The sequence below is a fragment of the Cydia strobilella genome, chromosome Z (genome assembly GCF_947568885.1).
Source record: "Cydia strobilella chromosome Z, ilCydStro3.1, whole genome shotgun sequence".
NCBI lineage: Eukaryota > Metazoa > Arthropoda > Insecta > Lepidoptera > Tortricidae > Cydia > Cydia strobilella.
Window position 1 is genome coordinate 61,537,569 of NC_086068.1, and position 20,292 is coordinate 61,557,860.

Here is a 20,292-nt window from a genome sequence, read left to right on the forward strand (position 1 = left end):
ATAATTTAGTATATGGAAATATTGGAAATATTATTAATTAAATACATACTTACTTCTATTGTTTAATTCCCCTAAATTTTATGCCTGGTCCTGGCGCCATTTCTTCTAGCTACGCCCCTGATTCTACGCGACGCAGTTATACGGCTGATGATGCTCTCCTGACCGATTTCGGCCACAGCGACTGTGTGCTCTGTCAGTCAGTCTGCTCAGTCATCGCCTCCCGGGCGAAAACTCGTATAGCGGTTAACGGCTATGTATGATGAACCCTCGTGAACGTCAGCTGCCGCTCCGTTGGTGGGTTTAGGAATGGCAGCCACCGAAACGCGTAACACGATCTCTCCACCGCGATACAACCGGCTGACGATTTCTTTTATTAACAATAGCATCTAAACTATCATCTGACAAAGTATCACACGGGAGGCGATGACGCCGATGACTGAAAAGAATTTTCTTTTTTACATGTTCATGTGACCAGCTGACGGTCTTTCCACAGCGATACAATCAGCTGACGATTTTGTTTATTCACAATAGCATCTAAACTATCATCTGACAAAGTATCAAGCGGGAGGCGATGACCCACCAACCCACCCACCAACGGGGCGGCAGCTGACGTTCACGAGGGTTCATCTGACAAAGTATCAAGCGGGAGGTGATGACCCACCAACGGAGCGGCAGCTGACGTTCACGAGGGTTCATCATACATAGCCGTTAACCACTATACGAGTTTTCGCCCGGGAGGCGATTTGTCATGGAAATCTGTTCCTGGCCCGCGGTCTAAGTAGGCAATTTTTAATTCGCGTTATTAGCGTGTAGCTGATCCGCTCTCTGGTGCGCCCTTAGGTGGCTCACGTACCCTATCTTCTTGCTAAATACTCGAGCGCATTTTGGGCACATCAGCGCACCACCTACATAGTTGTAGGGAATCGATATACGGCTATAATAAGTATATCTGACTGCGTCCCGCAGATTCTCCTTACTTACACACCGTGCTTAACAGTATCTTTGTATTTGTTCGCAGAGCGCTCTTGTAGCGCGGCGGGAGTGGGCGCGACAGCGACGGCGGGCGCGGCAGCGGGCGCGTACCATGCCGCGATGAGCGGCGACGGCCGCAACGGCACCAACGGCACGCTCGAGTGCGACTCGGACGCGGACGTGTCCGAGTCTGACAAACTGTTCCGATTCGTCGTGCACGGCGTGATGCTGAATGTGGTGGGCTGTGGGGGGCTGCTGGGCAACGCACTGTGCGTGGCTGTGCTCAGCCGGCCGCAGGTGAGAAACCTATTTTCTTGATTTTTTTGTTAACTCGGATGCGAAGTGTCCGAGTCGGGCGACTTGTTCCGATTTGTCGTAAACGGTGTGCCGCTGTTGCTGAATGTGGTGGAGTGTTGCGAACTGCCGGGGAACGCTCTGTGCGTGGTCGTGCTCGGCCGAACGCGGGTAAACCCTTACTCATTTGTTTACAGTCACATTTGACGTTTCACACATTACCAACTTGACCGGCCGAAGCGGGCCGCATACGGTTCCCAAAATTTCATGCTAGAATCCCTCGTTCGACATTTCATGTGAAAACATTTCGCTTTACTCCAGATTAAACTCCTCCCTCAAATATTTGTTATAATTTAAAATTTTAACACCATACAGACTGGATAGAATGTGGAATTGCGAAAATATTTAAATGTATTTTTGTAACGAATATGACCTTTCCATACTTTCTTTTGTCAGAGTGGACGAAGATTTAGATTTTTAGATTAGATTAGACGGATTTAATTTCATTCTGACCTGCTATTTCTGCTCTGTCATATATCCTTCTATTAAATTTTCCAGATGCGCTCATCGATAAACTGCCTGCTGGCCGGGCTCGCGGCCGCCGACGCGGCCCTCCTGGTGGCCAGCGTGCTGCTGTTCGGGCTGTCGGCCGTGTACCCGTACACGGGCCGCCTGCGCTACTACTACTACCACATCTGCCCGCGCCTGGCACCGCTGGCGTACCCGCTGGCGCTCGTGGCGCAGACCATGTCGGTGTACCTGACGCTGGTGGTGACGGCGGAGCGCTGGGTGGCGGTGTGCCGGCCGCTGCGCGCGCGCGCGCTGTGCACGCCGCGTCGCGCCCGCTTCGCTGTCGTCGGTGTCGCTATATTCGCGTTCGCGTATAACGCGCCCAAGTTTCTTGAGGTTAGTTCTGTTGTACTGCAGTTACTACTTATTTCTAAGAGTGAACAACGCGCGCCTCCACAAGTTTTTTTTTCAAAAAATTTCTTGAGGTGAGCGCTATTCTGACTTAAAACTGAGTGTACGCTCGTTTAGCGACGATCAGCGCGGAGTCCGTGCTAACGCTGTAAGCTGTGTATAACGTCACTTTACTGTTTGTGTAAATGTGAAGTATTACTGAATGTTTCAAATCAATCAGTGACGTTTATCCAGTACCTAGTTCAAAGTTATCTTTCTAGTCAATTTTCTAATTTATTTAAAAAAAATCTCATATTAGTGAGGTGTATGTGATTAGATGGTAAATTCATCAACCTTCACATAAACAAAAATACTCGTCAATTTACACATTCGTCAACTTTACGTTCGGCAGGTGGAAGTGGTCCGCATCCCGGCGCTGGGCGAGGGCGCGGACAACGAGGAGGACGCCATCTACTGCGTGGCCGCAGCCGAGTTCCGCAGCGAGCTCTACGTGGCGGTCTACGTGCACTGGCTGTACCTGCTCGTCATGTACGCCGTGCCCTTCACCGCGCTCGCCGTGCTTAACGCGGCCATCGTGCGGCAGGTGAACACTACAGACACGTAACACCTACCTCGGCCGGCTCGCGTGCGGCAGATTTTACCTACAATTTCACCCACGCACGTGCGTTCGTTCCGTGCACCCGCGCCAGCTAGCGGACGCTCTCTTAACATTACAAAGATTTTTAAGAGTTGAAATAATAAACGCTCCCTCCGCAGGTGCGTCGCGCGCAAGCGGAGCGAGCGCGGCTGTCCCGCTCGCAGCGACGCGAGCTGTCGCTCGCCACCATGCTGCTGGTCGTCGTGCTGGTCTTCTTCCTCTGCAACCTGCTGCCACTCGTCACCAACTCCTTCGAGGCAAGTACTTACTCTCTCTGACCATTGCCGGACCTTGTGTCTTAGCAATAAGGTTTACCAATGATTAGAGTCCGTTCCCACGCCACCATGCTGCCGGTCGTCATGCTGGTCTTCTTCCTCTGCAACCGCCGCCGCTCGTCTCCAACTCATTCGAGGCAACTAGCATTGCACCGGTGTCTAGCTGTGCTTCTCTCACAACAAACCGTCTGCTTTCTGGTAAGATCGCAAAGAACAATTGCATGAGGGCAGCACACATGGTCCTTGAGAGAATTCATTAATTGAGGAGCTTTCCAATATGGCGCAAAGCTCCTCAATTAATGATCTCTCTCCTTTCATTTTGCTTACATTAAAGATATTAGCTGATACACAACGTTTATCATGCAGGTGTTCCTGGGTTCGGAACTGGAGCGGCTGGACGCGCTGGTGAAGACCTCGAACCTGCTCGTGACCATCAACTCCTCCGCCAACTTCCTCATATACGTGCTCTTCGGCGACAAGTTCAAGCGCGTCTTTCTCGCCACGTTCTGTCGGCCGGCGCTGGCCTTGCTGCCGTGCATCCGCCGGCGGGAGGAGTCGCCCGAGCACACTAGAGACGATTCCTGCGCGTCGGGCCCCGAGAGGCTAAGCCTCCGGGTGTCTCTGGCCAGGGACACGACCCTGCGCCGGTCCGTGCCGCGCCGGCAGCGCCCGCGGCGCCCGGAGCCGGCCCCGACCGTGTACTACCCGGCCACGCCCTCCTCGTCGATAACGACCCTCCCCAACGACTTGCCGCATAACGGTCACGCGCGCGACCACTTCTAGACTGTGCTCGAGTGTTAGAGACGGCGCTTCGACGCTGGGACTCTTTACTAATGTTATCTGTGATTCGCTGTACGCGTTTTAGAACGAGAGTGTCTCGGTTAAATAAAGGTTCATCGATGTATTTGTGCGTCTCATTTATATAATATAAAGTAAGTCTAAAGTAGCCTAATAAAACTTGGTGTTTTTGATAAGTCTACTAACTAAATATGTATGATAAAAAACCAGCCAGCCAAGTGCGACTAGAACTCGCGCACGAAGGGTTCCGTACCATTATCTATAAAAACGACAAAAATTCACGTTTGTTGGATGGGAGCCCCACGTAAATATTTATTTTATTCTGTTTTTAGTATTTGTTGTTATAGCGGCAACAGAAATACATTATCTGAAAATTTCAACTGTCTAACTATCGCGGTTCATGAGATACAGCCTGGCGACAGACGGACAGACACACGGACGGACAGGGAGGTTAGTAATAGGAATAGGGTCCCGTTTTTACCCCTTGTACAATGCAAGCATCGCACATTTCTCGCGTCAGCATTTAATATATGAATGACTTATAATAATTATGCTGTTTATGCGATTACGCTTTAATTCGATTTATATTTCAGTTTACGTATATACGTGCTCCTAGCTAGTACTCATTATATACCTTGGTTATAAATAAATACATATACCTAAATTAGTGTTTCCATCAAGATATCAATCAACCATCAAGATCAAGAATCATATCAGCTCAGATGTACAACCCTTACAGGTACGGAACCCTAAAAATGCAGAGAAATGTCACGGAGATGTTTCATTTTATTACTAAATTTAATATCAATAAATATAAAATTTTATTTATAGCCAGACATCATTAACGTCTTACTCTTGTCTGTATATGATATTCTAGGGATCCTGACCGAATTATTAGTAATCTTAAGCATTTCTCTTAGAATGAATTTTTCTTCACCACGTAGGTACAGCACAACCAAGGTTTTGAACTCACCAGTTTTGACCAAAGGTTAAGGTATTTCCATAGATTTTCTTGTGAAAACCATCATAATTAAAACACAATGCTTAGCAAGGCACCAGTTTAATAAACCTGATTCACTTTAAATTAGTTCAAACACAAACAGTAAAAAACACGATAGACCTCACTCGTTCCAAAATCTAAAAAACCACACTAACCACAAGGAATTTCGTACATTGACCCGAGTGATGCTATCTTTATTGCACGCGCATAATAATATTGCTGTCCCTCTCGCACATGGACATCGACAGCCGGTATCATGGGCGTGACAGCAATATAATTACGCGCGTGCGATAGAGATAGGAACAGGCGGGTTAGTGTACTTGTTTCCTCGTGCCAAGCGTCCTTTCTTTAGCACATGTGTTTAAATATAGATATCCAGTTAAAATTACTATATTGGAAAGACAATATAAATCGTCATCAAATTATTATAATTTCGGCTTTAGACAGGAATCGTCTTACCAGTAATTTAATTCCTGGGTATCTGGTATTTTGGGATCGAATGTCACAAACATAACTATGGGCACTGAGAAACAGCAACCACAGTTTGAAGCAATAAGACTTCAGAAAGCAGGAGACATCAGGACAGGAGACGTCAGGTTAGGAGACATCAGGACAGGATGACTGGAGACTGCGTGAGTTAGTGGAGAGTCGGGGGCTGGCGGTTATAAGCTCCTGTGGGTAAAGTAATAGGTATCATATTTAGAGTACCATTCTGATTTTAACCCTTTACCGCATACGAAGCCATATATGGCGGATATGATATTCAACTCTATTGACAGCTATTAAAGTTCAAATTTAAAAAAAAAATTATACATGCAGTAAGGCATTTCTTGTTCTGAAACTGTTATGGATTTGATATGTTGATGAATTTGAACAGTTTGATAACCAGAAATTAAAATCAAAACGGGAATCTCAGACTAAGAACAAAACTGCATGGATATCATTTAAATACATAAATAAACAATCAAACGAAACGTGTGTGCCACTTAAATATCACCTAATATGCAGGGCAGTCAAGTATATGACTTGACTTCTAAAAAATATCTTACCTTCTTCGATGAAGGAAACAGTACTACTAAAATATTCCTAAAATATCTACTTGCTTCTTTATTATAAATCCAAAAATTATCGCATCTACAGGCACAAGTTATAAATACCCAGACGGTTCGGCCGATGTAAATACGTACACCCAGCATCATATTGAAAGCCGTGAATACGCCCACTCGAGTAGTACCTGCATGCGCACGTGGTAGATGGTGGAGTTGATGAGAGCGTCAACAAGGACACCAGAGTGGTACCTGCATAGCAGCAGCGACGCCGCACACACCACTTCCACGCCGGTGCGTCTCCTGGCCGCCGAGCGCGCCACTTCGCGCATGCGAATCGCTGTATCCACGTCGTAGATGGTGGAGTTGATGAGCTGGGCGTAAGGCCGGAGCATCGTGAATACGGAGACGGCCGCCGCCGAGCCCTGCCCGCCGAGCGGCGACGGCGCGCCGCACTCCACCGGGCCCATCGACATCACGCCGATCTACAAACAGACATACTTTTAACATTTTACTTTACCCACAGGCTTATGACATGTCAAATTTCTTGACCTGCGGTTCCCCTTCTTTTAGTAATGCCCCTCGTTTTGCTCTGATGTAAGATCGAAGAGTAAATGAAATGAGATGCAACATTTATTTAGACCGCGGGCAAGGAACAGATTTCCATGACCGATAGCATCCCTGGCGAAACCTCGTAAAGTGATTAAGGGCGGCGCAGCTGCCGCTCTGTTGGTGGATTGAGGAACTGCAGCCACCCAAACACGTAAAAAAAGTAAATAAGTTTAGTCATCACTTCCCAATTATAACTTTGCCAGAAGATTGTTGAGATGTTGATTGTTGTCAGCCTGTTGTATCGCGGTGGAAAGAACGTCAGCTGGTCGCATTGAACGACAGCCGTGTAAGTCCTTTTACCCTTTGCATTATGCACAACAGCTGTTTGCAGGATTGCTGTAAAGTGAAAATAAATTTCACATTGTGTACGATCGAACAAACGCCATTGGCCGTGCCGACCGCCCAGACGAGTGGCGCCAGCCCTCGCGCCCGCACGCGGCCAGCCGCAGCCGCACCTACCTGCGTGCCGTTGTAGAGCACGGGCCCGCCCGAGTCGCCGGAGCACACGCCGCTAACCGCGCCGACCGCGCAGGCGCAGTGTCGCCAGCCCTCGCGCCCGCACGCGGCCATCTTCAGCCGCACCTCTCGCAGTCGCTCGCCCGCCGGTTTCGCCTCCGTCATACCGTAGCCCAGAATCTAGAAGGTTAAGCGGTAAACGCTTAAAAGGTTTGATCGCAAGACACCTTGAAAAAGATCCTCATCAGATATCGATTTTCATCTTGATCAGAGCTGCCAAACCGTATGAAATATTATTTCTACGATAAAGGCTCATTGCACCAACCACAAATACCTACTTAAACAACACCCATCTAGAGATGGGTAGGGGTGAGTAAATACTGAGTATTTACTCGGTATTTACTCAAAGCATACAGTAAATACTAGTATTTACTCATTTTGGTGAGTAAAAACGATTATTAACAAAATTTCAATATTTTGGTGAGATTTAAGTACGAAATTGGTTTTTATTTAATTGCGTTAACGTGTATTAATGATATTTATGTTATAAGAAGCTTATTACGCTTAGTTTTTGGCAAAAAGGTGATTATCAGTGAGAGGTAATTTGGAATTTAGCGGATGTAGACGTGATAAAGTATAGTTAACAATTTTGTTTTAAATAAGAAGGTACTTAATTACTTTCAAAGTTACTTAATTACTTACGTTCTACATAAGTGCATGTTGCAAGCTGATTCACATATTATACAGTTTTTAACCAGTTGTTTATTAAAATAAAACTGCGACGAAAATACTTTACAATATTATAGCTCTTACCAGATAGCGCGGCGATTGTTACTTAGTATGTATAGTAGTTCTTACGGCTAACTCTTTGTCTAAATAGTAAGTAAAACCGCACGTGCTACTACCTGCCAAAAAGGTTCGGTCATTGGCATATAATTCTAAATAGGGTATTTAACTACTAGTCAAATCAGTTTCTTTTTTCGAACAGTCAAAACGATTTTGCTACTATGGAATTTATATGAAACACTAGCATGTGACGTCACAATCAAATTACCTACTCTTTATAGTTTTATACGGGCTTTAAAATAGAAATTGTGTCTAAAAATAACTGCTGTCCACGTTTCTCTATTAATCTTCTGGTGCTTTATTTCATGCATGGTGTAAAATAATTAATTTGAAATACGGTCAAATAAGATGTTGGCTTATCAATATTCGGGAATCTAAAATATTAAACACGAACTTTCATTGGGCACAAATAATATAATTTGGCTGTGTATTAATATTTTAGCGCCAATAATTTATATGAGCCTCCAATATATAGCCGTTTTGTTTTTAAAATGTGGTCTCCTCCTCCTCCTTGCATCGGTTTCCTCATCACTGAGGGTCGTGGTCACTTCTAGGTAACTTCTAGCTTCTCTTGGATAATTTGCCGCGACTTCTTTCTGTCTGTCGCCGAGTGTAGGGCACCGTGGAGCGTTACATCAAGGGCTGAGCGAATTTGGTCTGTCCACCGCATTGGGCTCCTGCGCCTCGGCTTATCGCCTTCGATTTTCTAGTGATTACCAGCTTTTCCAGGTTATCACTGTCAATGTGGCCAAAATTCATAAAAATACAACTCATATTGATTAATTTAAGGCTTCGTTTTTGTTGCCAATTTATGAATTTTTGTACTAATGGCCAAAATCGTTACTGAGCCCACGGAACACCATAGACGGTGCAGGCCGGGGTTCAGGCAGACCGAAAAGGAGATGGAGGAACGACTTGGACGCATTCTACCCCAAACGGTGGGAAAATGCCGATGACAGGGTCGAATGGAAAAAACGAGGGGATGCCTTTGCCCAGCAGTGGGACACCAAAGTAGGTTAATAAAAAATAAAGAAGTACCCATTTCTATTTTTTTAAACTACCCAAATTCGATTAATTAGTTTACCGGTTAAATACGTGCCAATTACAATGGAAAACTATTAATTACGTCCAACGTTTAGGGAGAGGGAGTGGGTCTAGAAAATGTGACATGTTGTGACACGGGGGAGAGGAGGAGTTACAAACTTTGTGACGTCACTTTAACTTCACTTGTAGTCGAAAATTGTTTTGATTGTTTGTATTCGCGATACAACTAAATAAGCTAGTTTTTGACACGATATATCGTATCGGTTTCGTGTCATAAAATTTCTAATATTCCTATTATTTAAAATATTTTTATTAAAATAACTATATTTCATTCAATTTGCTAATTTCGTTGAAAACAAAGTTGTCAAATATGTGAAGTCACACGAAGGGGAACGGGATTGCCAAATGTGTAATCACTAAATACTTGTGATGTAATTTATGGATAACCCCCTAGGCCAACGCTCAAAAACCAGTGTAAGTGCGCTCTCCGATATATATACATTTTATATCGGATAACGCGCCTTTGTTACGCATCTCGTTGACACATTATAGACTGGTTCTGTAGCGTTCGACTCGCCGAAACTCAGTAACCGTAGAGGGACCTCACACAGCCTCGCAATTTTTCCGTAATTCATTTTGAATCTTATTGCAAGTTCAATAGAAATTGTAATTCAATAATCGGTTAAATTAACCGAACCGTTTTTTATTGAGTTAATAGCACGTGCGGTTTTACTTACAATAGACAATGAGTTAGCTGCAAGGGCCAGCTTGAAAATTAACGACTACATAGTATAGCCGTATAGTATACGCGATCAACGTTAGCGATTCTTTTTTTTTTGCAGGTAGTAGCACGTGCGGTTTTACTTACAAAGAGTTAACCGAAAGGGCCAACCTGAAAACTAACGACTATAATTAAATCATATTTTAACCACACTAAATACATAGTTACGGTATACGGCAAATACGGGTATTTTAGGTAAATATTTGGTGGGTTTTTACTAACTACCCATCTAGTTGCGGTCAACTGCTGCTTAGAAAGCGTCGTTCCACGCTGGGTTCCACTCTCCCATTAAATTAGTGACAGGACTGGAATAGAATCCACAGGTCCGCCTTTTAGAATCCTGAATCCCCGTACACGCCAAATTACGTGTTTACGCGGCACTTACGTCCTTTTATGAAGAGTTTTTTAATGAAAACTCAAAAATGACCCGAATGATCATGTTGAAAGTATTTTTACCTCAAAGTGTTTTCGAGGGTCTATTCTCCCGATATTTTTTCATATTTTATTAAACTTTGTTCCAAAAGTTATAGAGGGATGAACATTATTTTGACCTTTGGAAACGGTTTTTTCCCAAAAGTATTAAATTTATCGAAAAAAGTGCATAATAACATTGAAGTTATTTTTAAAGACCAATTTAATGATGTGCCACACGTTGGTGGTTTCAGATTTTTTTATTGTGACACTTAGTTACATGTATGGAACGCCCCTCTTAAAATATATTTTTTACTAATTGGACTACTAAATCCAGTACAAAATACACCTTTATTTCAGATTTCTATACCCTGTCAGCAGTGTCAGCACTCTAAATAGTTTATACCCACCAAATTGGGTATAAACGAGTAAATACGGGTAAATTGAGTAAATACTGAGTATTTACTCGGTATTTACTCTTGAGTATTTACTCACTACCCATCTCTACACCCATCTCACATCAACATCCTTATTTAGCAGATCCTCGACATTGTACAGCATCATGGCGCCCACGATGTCCCCGTTGGCGCGCGGGGCGCGGGGCACGGGGAAGTACGAGTAGGAGGAGAGCACCATGTTGCCGCGCGTGCGCACCAGGCCCAGGTCGTGCTGCAGCGTCACCACGTCCGGGCCCTCGCCCATGTCCCGAACCACGGCCTCGAACCTGGACAGATAAAAGTCCACTCAAAATAACCTTTGCCATAAAAGGAACCCACTTCATAAAAAAGTCGGCTATTAGTGCTATTAATTTATGGTTTTCATTAGCAATTTCACTTCACCAAATGATTCTTTAGATACTGTAAATAATGTTAACCCTTTTCCAGGTATAGTGCACCTAGCCTAGCACCACATGCGCGCCAATAGAGTTTCAAACTTAGGAATTCGATTTAAGGTTCATATTCGATTAGACTTTCGGGAAAAGTGACCTGTTATTAGATGAATCTTCAAAGCTGCATCAATTTTAATATATTTGCATTTTTTGGGAAAACCTTGTAGTTTGGTGCGGCCTGGAAAAGGGTTAAATAACTTGTTTCATAATACCAACTGAAATGCCGTCATTTGGTTTTATAGTCTACAAAGAGCTGTCGCAAGTCGCGCGGGAACCCAGCGATAACATTTTGAAGTAACACCACAGATTAATAAATAGTTACTACGTAACACAGCGATACCATTTTGAGGAAACACAGCGATAACATTTTTAAGTATCACAGCGATAACATTTTGAGGGAACACAGCGATAATATTTTCCTTTTTTTAAACTAACAACAAATTAAATTTCAAGAACATGATATCCGCGATCTCGAGCACTTACGTCCATCTCGCTTACGCTTACGCTCAGTGAAAATGAGAGAAGAGAAGAACACGAACCTACGAGGCCTTAACTTGCCCTGTTAGTATATATGTTACCCATCATCAGATGAAGACAAGAGGTGGTCATGGGAACTCTGTGATAAAACAACGTGTTTGGGGTTGTTAGAATTGTCTCGATGAATATTAATTTCCTGTGAAAAGAAAAGTACAGTCAGCGATAAAAGCTCGTACTTACTAGAAACGAATTTTTTGCCAAAAACTTTTAAATCGCTATTTTGCAACACATTTTGATCCGCGGTATATTTAAAATCCTGCAAGATTCACCTTAAGGAACAAACATTGTTATGATTAGTTCATATAGAGAAGCCATAGCAAACAATGTAATTGTAGCAAACGCAACCTGTAGGCGGCGACTAAATCGTCGTAAGCGGGGTGAAATTTAATGCGCTTAGGCGTGGAGCGTGTAGGCCGCGAGATTCACGCTCCGCTTCCATAATTTGTTTTTGGACGACAACAACATGGCGGAAAATGGTTCTCTGTGCATTTTAAGTCAAATAAAAGCTTTAAAAAAAGAATGATATCAACTTACGCGGGATGTGCGTACATGAGCTTTACAGTCGCGAGATTGGAGTCGGAGCGATATGCTCCATTAAACTGCACGTAGGCGATCTCGGGCTTCACGCAGTGCGCCGCCGTGAGTGCCCAGCGCGGCGCCAGCACGGCGCAGGAGCAGCGCGGCGCCGGCGACGAGTCCAGCAGCGCGCAGGCGCCCGGGTACGCGCCCGCCGGGGCCTGCACAGTTGCACACGACACGCGTTACAGGAGTACAGTGAGCGCCCGGGGGGCCTGCACACAACACACGAAACGTTACACGGGCACAGTTAATGCAAAGCGCGGCGTTATACGTTATACGAGTACTCATCACACAGAGAGTCTCCCGAGCGGCGGCGTTCAGTCGACACTATGGCTGGTGCTCGACGCAACGTTGGCGCAACTGCACAGCAACACCATTCTCCATAGCGCTGACAAAGCGCGGACGCTCAAAAGACGCTAGTGTGGGACCTCTCTGCTAAGCTTTCATGGCCTGTTGGCAGCCAAGTTCTACCAATTGGACAGTTATGTCGGTGAGTTAAGGTCATTGTGGTGAAGACTGTCTACAGATGTGTGAATAATCTTTCACCATTGTATTACCACGGAAACGCACGAACGTGTTATGCTATTTCAGTCAGTTTAGTCTAAGACTAAGTACAAAAAGTATACTGAGATTGACTCAAGTAGCATAACAAATATATACGAACGAGAAAATACGATGGTAAAGAATAATACCTCCGTGCCGCCAAAGATGCGACGTGCAGAGGCGTCGCGTCCTATCGAGCGGAAGAATGCATATCTCGCGGTGACTTCACACAAAGCACACAACACAACCGGCACCAACCCCTTCAGCATGGCTTACGCTTTGGATTGATGGAGACACGAATCGTTCCAGATCGACCATTTAGATGCACTTAATAGATTATATCGAACATTTATGTTAAATTTATGACAGAAGACTGGACGTGTAGATGACAACTTGTGACAGTTTTGAAGTTTTATGTTCTGAGCTGTGGTTTATGAGTCAAAAAAGAATTCTATACATTTTGGAGTTGGCAACATAGATATAGATGTGCATACGCGTTCGCCAGTGAGGGACAGAACATACCTATACGCAATGCGATGAAAATAAAAACACGTTTTAAGATGATACCAATTTTCAAAACTACATAAATTATCTCCGCTGATTACCCATTTTCGGCTTAGTTTGACGTGGCTAGGTATAACAAACTCTCCAGAAATAGGAGCCCCAGGTAGCGGGGCGCCGTCGACTCCGGTCGTTCCCATCAGGAAGGAAATTTCAAAAGACAGGTAGGATAGGTTCGTTAGGTTTCTTCCGATACCCGAAGGGCAAACTGTCCAGAAATAGCAGCCCCACGTAGCGGGGCTGCGTCGACTCACGGAACGAGACACAGATTTTCACGTTTCAAGATATGCCTAGAAATTGTATGATGTAGTGGATATAACTAACGATATATAGGCCGCCGACAGTTAGATTTAATCAGTCTCGACACTCTTAGACCGAACTAAAGAAATAAAAACATGAGTGACACCCGTTTGTATACATTTATTTTATAACAAATGCAAAAGTATTTACAACAACTAACTTTTCGCGAATCAATTGGAATAACTAGGCATCGTACGAAGTACGGTCTTAATAGTTTTTAAAAAAGCTGTCTTTGAACTTGGGGTGTTCGAGTATCACTCGTCTTGGAAGAAGCTCCTGCACTCGCAGTGCGGCCGGTCGTCGCCCTCGTCGCCGTCGCCGGCCGCGCGCCGCAGCGCCGCCGCCTGCGCCGCGAGCGCCAGCGCGCGCAGCTCCGCCCGCTCGAGGCTCTCCTCCAACCGACCCAGCTGGCACTGCATTCGCTTCCGGGCCTGCGAACAGTATTACCGCGGCTTCAAATATACATATGAGTAAATTAGTAAGTAGAGTAAAGGCGAGAAGTCAAATTTAGCTCTCTGTTCTCTGTGTAACCATGTTAAGTTTTTATTAAATGAACTTCGACGTTCACTCGACGTCAAGGGAGTAAAATTATAAAATTAATTACAATTGGTATAATTAAATACTTTTACGGAGAGTCTCTTGTTTTTAGTCACTCGCGCGACATGTTTCGGAGAGCATAGGTCTCCTTTCTCAAGCACTAACAGTGCGAGCAGCGTTCACGACGGCCGTGTATCGCGTACTAAAAACAAGTGAGTCTAACTTTAAACAGTAAAAATATTTAATGTTATTATGTCTCACAACAGTTTAAATTCGATAATTGATATCAAAGATAGATATAGTTATACGTAGTTCCGTAATAGATGGATACAGTCTAAGGAAAAAACGTGCCTCGAAAATCACGAAAATTTGATTCTCGATCAGAGGGCGCCACTAGTTTTGGCCTACTCTCGTATAGAGGGCGTTGACGGTTTCGTATGTTATTTATAATTTTAACGCATATCAGCGAAAGAACATGGGTCAAAATCATATAAAAATAACTAATGCAAATAAAAAAAAATATTTATCCATATTTAAATACATTTTAACGTATTTTTATAAATCTTAATTTTTAGTTTTAAAGTATGTCGATAGATGGCAGTGAATTTACAGCGGTTACAAAATTTACTATGACAGTACCGCTCTATCTTATTATATCCTCTTTGTTGATATGATGTTCAGTCTGATTATCATAAAATAACGCAAATATATCGGCATGATTTTTTTATATAATAATACTCAATATCGATAAAAAAAATGTGTAACTCTAGCTAGACTGCGAAAGTCTTTTGTTTTGGCTCGAAAATTCCAGGCTCCGACAATGACTCGACTCAACGAAATAAGTATTTATAATTTTGTCATTATTTAAGCTTACCGTGAAGTCCCAACTCACAGAGCCACTACTCGTAGTTTTAAACAAGTTCAATCAATACTAGTACCAATTCAATATCTTGCAATTGGTTACCAAGTTATTTGAATTTATTTTATCCACATAACAACTGCTATACTTTACTTCTGTGGCCAGTAGGCCGAGCACACGATTGACGCGACAGTATCTGGCCGCGAGATAGACTACCCGTCTTTTACTAACTGTATTAATTAAAGGGGGACGGGTAGTCTATGTCGCGGCGAGATACTCTCGCTCCAATCATGTGCTAGCCCGGCAGGGAAAAACTTAGACTCTTATGACACAGTTAGCTATTCGGAAACTTATATGACACAGTTAGCTATTCGGAAACTTATGACACAGTTACGTAGCTATTCGGAAAGTTGACGGAACGAAATGTTGTCCCTCGACGACCATTTTTACCTAAGTTACTGAAGTTATAAATTCTTGTTAACTGGCTCCGCTGACTGAGGAGATTGTCCCTTGATACTTGCGGGGCAAAACTATTGCCTACTAGACGTAGCCATCGCAAACATTTACTAATTTCTGATTCAATCATAGATTAGGTCAGTGCCTATTACAATATCAGTGTTATTTAATGCTAATTATTGTTAATAGGACAGTTGTTGCTGTATTATTTGGATTAACCCTTCGTATGCCCCTGTCAAAAAATTGCTACTGAATTAATAACGTTGAAATTATAAATTACAGACCAAATTGTCTGGGACGGATACGGGACAAGGCATACGAAAGGTTAAGCATCAAAATTATCAAAATTGAGAAGAATGACCAATCATGTTAAAAATGTTGTCGTTTAAAATAATCGCGTTCCGGTCTAGGTGTCTGTTTATAATTATCAGTTGTATCAACTTGTATCACATACATATACCTCGGACGGGTCACACTGCTCGTAAAACCAATGGCCGCTAGATTCAAAACGGAATTCGTCGAAATCAGCATCGGAAGTCTCAGCAAAAAAGGTGGATCTAATGATCTATGTAGTTGCAAAACCATGATTTGAGGGCAGCTTACATCACTATTTTGGAACAGATCATTGGGAAGGTTTTACCTCGTCACGGTCCAGCTCGGCGACGGCGAGCGCCTTGTTGGCGGCGGCCAGCTTGCGCTCCATCTCCGTGACCGTGGTCTCCAGGCAGGCGCGCGCCGTGTCCGCCTGGAAGATCATAATGTAACTTCAGATAAATAATAACAACCATTCCGCAGGCCTGGCCCATACAAACGCATAACTTTTCATGTTTTTTAGTCTGCGTAAATTTATGGCCATCAAAGCAACCAATTCTTCAAATCTAACCGTTATGAGTACCTAATTATGACAGCTAAGAGAGTTTCAAGAGTTGGACAGCAATTCAAGGGGGGTTAGGGAGGCACGAAGCAACGTAGTTCGGGGAAATGAGCCGAAGTAGCAACCCGCGATTCTAACTGTACGGTACGCACGGGCCAGGCCAGGCATTACAGGGTTACCCCAGCTACAGCTACACACACACAGCACACACACACACAGCTACACACACAGCTACACACACACATACAGCTACACACAGCTACACACACACAGACAGCTAGTTATGTCTCACCCGCTGGTTGGCCAGCAGGATCTCCCTGGTGGCGTGGTCGCGGGCGCGCTCCAGCTCGCCGCCGAGCGACGCGCACTCGTGCATCTTCTCCTGCAGCCGCTTGTCCGTCTGCATCACCGTCTCCTCCATGCGAATCACGTTCAATCTGCATTGTAAACACGTTTCCCGTTGCAAAATAAGGTTTGAACTTCTGGACCGCGAGCCAGGTGCAAATTTCGTCAGTCATCGCCTCCCGGGCGAAAACTCGTATAGCGGTTAACGGCTATGTATGACGAACCCTCGTGAACGTCAGCTGCCGCTCCGTTGGTGGGTTGAGGAGTGACAGCCATACACTCGCGTAACACGGTCTTTCCACCGCGATAAACTATCTAAACTATCATCTGACAAAGTATCAAACGGATTTTTTTTATAGACTTTATTTGCTGCCATTCCTCAACCCACCAACGGAGCGGCAGCTGACGTTCACGAGGGTTCATTATACATAGCCGTTAACCACTATACGAGTTTTCGCCCGGCAGGCGATTGGTCATGGAAATTTGTTCATGTTCGACGTAGTTCTGCTCCAATCCCTTGTCTGTCTAAACTTTGTGTAACTTACTTGAGTCGTTCGATCTCCTTCTCGAACACGACAATAGGGATGTTGACATGAATCACGAATATATAAAATGTTGTTTTTATCATAGCAGGGAATATTATGATGCTGAAAATCATATTTTGTAAGTGCGTAATAAACTAATTAAAAATAATTACAAGTATTTAAAACAATGCCCATCACGTGCATCACGTGACTGCAAACCTGTCCTGCAAACGCAAATCGGAGCGCGTGACGTCACGGTGTGAGAAACACGCACAGACAAGTTGTCAAACCTGGTGAAAACTCTGGCACTGAGAGCAGTTTGTTTATCACAACGTTACGTCATCAAGATCACGTGACAGCTTAGAGCGTTTTTTATTTAAGTTTTTTATTAATATTAAATTTAAACACTAAACTATTATAATGAAACTCGATTTCTTTTTAAAAATTAATCATTGAAAATTAAAAGAAAAAATCTTTTTGCAATAATTACGTGTCTATCTATCAAATGAAAACAGTTCAAAAAAATTGTCAACATCCCTATTATTGTCTCTGCGAGCCGGGCTACGCACGCGCACGCCTGCGCCTGGGCGACAATCTTCCGTCCCTGTCTACTGTCTGTCTTACTCACTGGAGCCAGTCATCTCCTGCTTGAGCGCAGCATTAGTCTCGGCCAGCTGGGCTGCGCGCGCCTGCGCCTGGGCGACCATCTTACGTCCCTCTCTATTGTCTATCTCACTCACTTGAGCCGCTCGATCTCCTGCTTGAGCGCAGCATTAGTCTCGGCCAGCTGGGCTGCGCACGCCTGTGCCTGGGCGACCATCTTACGTCCCTGTCTATTAACTATCTCACTCACTTGAGCCGCTCGATCTCCTGCTTGAGCGCAGCATTAGTCTCGGCCAGCTGGGCTGCGCGCGCCTGCGCCTGGGCGACCATCTTACGTCCCTCTCTATTGTCTATCTCACTCACTTGAGCCGCTCGATCTCCTGCTTGAGCGCAGCATTAGTCTCGGCCAGCTGGGCTGCGCGCGCCTGTGCCTGGGCGACCATCTTACGTCCCTGTCTATTGTCTATCTCACTCACTTGAGCCGCTCGATCTCCTGCTTGAGCGCAGCATTAGTCTCGGCCAGCTGGGCTGCGCGCGCCTGTGCCTGGGCGACCATCTTACGTCCCTCTCTATTGTCTATCTCACTCACTTGAGCCGCTCGATCTCCTGCTTGAGCGCAGCATTAGTCTCGGCCACCTGGGCTGCGCGCGCCTGTGCCTGGGCGACCATCTTACGTCCCTCTCTATTGTCTATCTCACTCACTTGAGCCGCTCGATCTCCTGCTTGAGCGCAGCATTAGTCTCGGCCAGCTGGGCTGCGCGCGCCTGCGCCTGGGCGACCATCTTACGTCCCTCTCTATTGTCTATCTCACTCACTTGAGCCGCTCGATCTCCTGCTTGAGCGCAGCATTAGTCTCGGCCAGCTGGGCTGCGCGCGCCTGCGCCTGGGCGACCATCTTCTCGTCGTAACTCTTCTCGGGACCCTTCTCGGGCGGCGGCTTCGAGATTGTGTGCAGAAGCATGTGCAACTGTAACATGTATTATGGTCATGGGACTCATGGGCATGCCGAAGTCGAAGCCAAAAGGACAATCGTTTATGTTATAAACAAACGCCAATCGAAAAGAAAAATGTGTTAGAATGAGAGACACGAAACGAAAAGGCACGGTGCAGGCAAGGTGCTGTGCGTGCGTTTCGTGAATGATCACGTGATCCTTCGTACATTATTTAAGTTCGATTTGCGTTTCCTTTTCTTGTATGTATTAGCCGTAAAGTAGACCCTGCCGTACCCTCTCCCTGGCGGTGCTCAGCTCCTTGGTGAGGTTGTCGGCCTTGTGCTCGGCGAGGGCCTGGCTCTGCTGCGCCTCCATCAGCCGCCGCTGCGTGTGCTTCAGCACCTCGGGCAGCGGGGATAACTCCGACAGCTTCTCTTGGAATTTAAGCTGAAAACACCACACGATAAGCAATCATGAATTAGTATAATACTTAATAACGGCGACTTTACGAGTCACCACCTGTCTGGATATTATTCATAGGCCAGTAGTTTTTCCAATGCCTGCTGAGAGTGTGTGATGGTCTGGGTTCAAACGTCAAGAACGCCTAAAGTCGTCGTTACCAGTCGTGCCCACCGCGCCATGGCCATGGACAACTATAGGTGTTAGGTATTCACACTTACAAGACAAGTAAGGTTTACGTTAGCTCGCATGCGCCCGGGGCCTTGGCGTGTCAGTGACATTTTTGTTAACGTAAAACGCTCAAAGGGATAAACCCCTCAGTCTCATCTAGAGGTACATCTGCAGATTGTACCTTGATACGCTGGATTTCAAGGTTGATCTGGTCGGCGATGCGCTGGTTGTCCATATCCTGCAGCGACAGTTGCCTCTTCTGCTCCTCGATGGTCTGCTGCGCGCGTTGGTACTGAACACATAAAGACAAGCAATGTTAGATAAGTTTAACTTGCCACTTGGGAACTAAGGATAAATAGTGTTTCTGTTTGTATCAAGCTACAAGAAAGATTTTCCACGATTGGTCAAGTTAAAGCTGCGATAGATGGCTCGTCAAGCGATTGTACACAGGCAACCATCAACAAAAAATGGCGGCATGATATGAAGCTCACCCAGCACTAGCCACTGTATCAAGAGTAAAACGACTAAGACAATCGAGGTGCCATCATCCCCACAGTCAACTGACGACTTTACTTTGTTGCCAAGACATAAGGTCAACCGAGTTAATTAGTAGTGTTGGCGATGCTAGCGTATATACCTTAGCGCGGTAGTCCTGAACCTGTAAGTTCTGTTCGGCCTGCAGCATGCGCAGTTCGTCGATTTCTTCTCGCGCCTCGCGGTAGCACTGCTTCAGCGTGCTCACTGCCACCTCCTGTCACATAATATTATATTATATTTAGTAAAGCTAGACGACAGACGATAACGCAATAATATTGTTCAGACCTGCTCGAGCGCCTGCTCCTTGACCCCCAGCATGTGTACGGCGCGGGCCCCGAGCAGCGAGAACTTCTCCTCGAGCTCCTTCAGGCGCGCCGCGGCCTCGCTCCGCAGGTTCCGTTCGCGGTCCGCCTCCTCCTTCCGCTTCACCACCTCGGCGCGCAGCACAGCGCACTAGAACGGCACACTTTTAAAACAACTGCTTTTTGAAACA

At 45.1% G+C, this 20,292-nt stretch overlaps 3 protein-coding genes across 3 annotated transcripts in view; 1 reads left to right on the forward strand and 2 right to left on the reverse strand.

The window, feature by feature from the left end:
* The window catches only part of LOC134753811 (FMRFamide receptor-like), a 242,721-nt gene extending 238,718 nt beyond the window's left edge, over positions 1–4,003 (forward strand). Inside the window, exons 3-7 of the mRNA XM_063689754.1 lie at positions 1,019–1,269; positions 1,825–2,172; positions 2,579–2,770; positions 2,944–3,081; positions 3,466–4,003. Coding sequence (XP_063545824.1) covers positions 1,019–1,269; positions 1,825–2,172; positions 2,579–2,770; positions 2,944–3,081; positions 3,466–3,882 — 1,346 coding nt within the window. The 3' untranslated portion in view covers positions 3,883–4,003. The remainder of the gene's footprint in view (positions 1–1,018; positions 1,270–1,824; positions 2,173–2,578; positions 2,771–2,943; positions 3,082–3,465) is intronic.
* Positions 4,004–5,476: 1,473 nt separating this feature from the next.
* Positions 5,477–13,050, reverse strand: LOC134754100 (chymotrypsin-1-like). The gene is made up of 6 exons (XM_063690175.1): positions 12,791–13,050; positions 12,054–12,256; positions 10,613–10,817; positions 7,015–7,191; positions 6,196–6,428; positions 5,477–5,569 (listed from the first exon to the last, which is right to left on the reverse strand). Exons 1-6 carry the CDS (start codon positions 12,908–12,910, stop codon positions 5,560–5,562), a joined length of 948 nt encoding a protein of 315 aa, XP_063546245.1. The 5' UTR covers positions 12,911–13,050; the 3' UTR covers positions 5,477–5,559.
* A 706-nt stretch (positions 13,051–13,756) lies between these two features.
* On the reverse strand, positions 13,757–20,258 carry LOC134755136 (tropomyosin alpha-3 chain-like). Its single transcript, XM_063691614.1, has 8 exons — positions 20,085–20,258; positions 19,900–20,013; positions 19,444–19,554; positions 18,927–19,079; positions 18,516–18,667; positions 16,521–16,665; positions 15,995–16,099; positions 13,757–13,933 (listed from the first exon to the last, which is right to left on the reverse strand). The coding sequence occupies exons 1-8, from the start codon at positions 20,115–20,117 to the stop codon at positions 13,757–13,759; spliced, it is 990 nt and encodes a 329-aa protein (XP_063547684.1). The 5' UTR covers positions 20,118–20,258.
* Between the last annotated feature and the right edge of the window lie 34 nt (positions 20,259–20,292).

What these genes read in the sequence shown, in the direction of transcription:
- LOC134754100 (XM_063690175.1), bottom strand. Translation starts at nt 12,910, where the DNA reads ATGCTGAAGGGGTTGGTGCCGGTTGTGTTGTGTGCTTTGTGTGAAGTC. An exon ending in CTCATGTACGCACATCCCGC is followed by an intron (nt 10,818 to 12,053) that starts GTAAGTTGATAT and finishes TTATCTGTCCAG; the next exon opens with GTTCGAGGCCGTGGTTCGGG. An exon ending in TGCTAAATAAGGATGTTGAT is followed by an intron (nt 7,192 to 10,612) that starts GTGAGATGGGTG and finishes TTAACCTTCTAG; the next exon opens with ATTCTGGGCTACGGTATGAC.
- LOC134755136 (XM_063691614.1), bottom strand. Translation starts at nt 20,117, where the DNA reads ATGCTGGGGGTCAAGGAGCAGGCGCTCGAGCAG. An exon ending in AGGAGCAGGCGCTCGAGCAG is followed by an intron (nt 20,014 to 20,084) that starts GTCTGAACAATA and finishes ATTATGTGACAG; the next exon opens with GAGGTGGCAGTGAGCACGCT. An exon ending in CCGAGCTGGACCGTGACGAG is followed by an intron (nt 13,934 to 15,994) that starts GTAAAACCTTCC and finishes TACTGTTCGCAG; the next exon opens with GCCCGGAAGCGAATGCAGTG.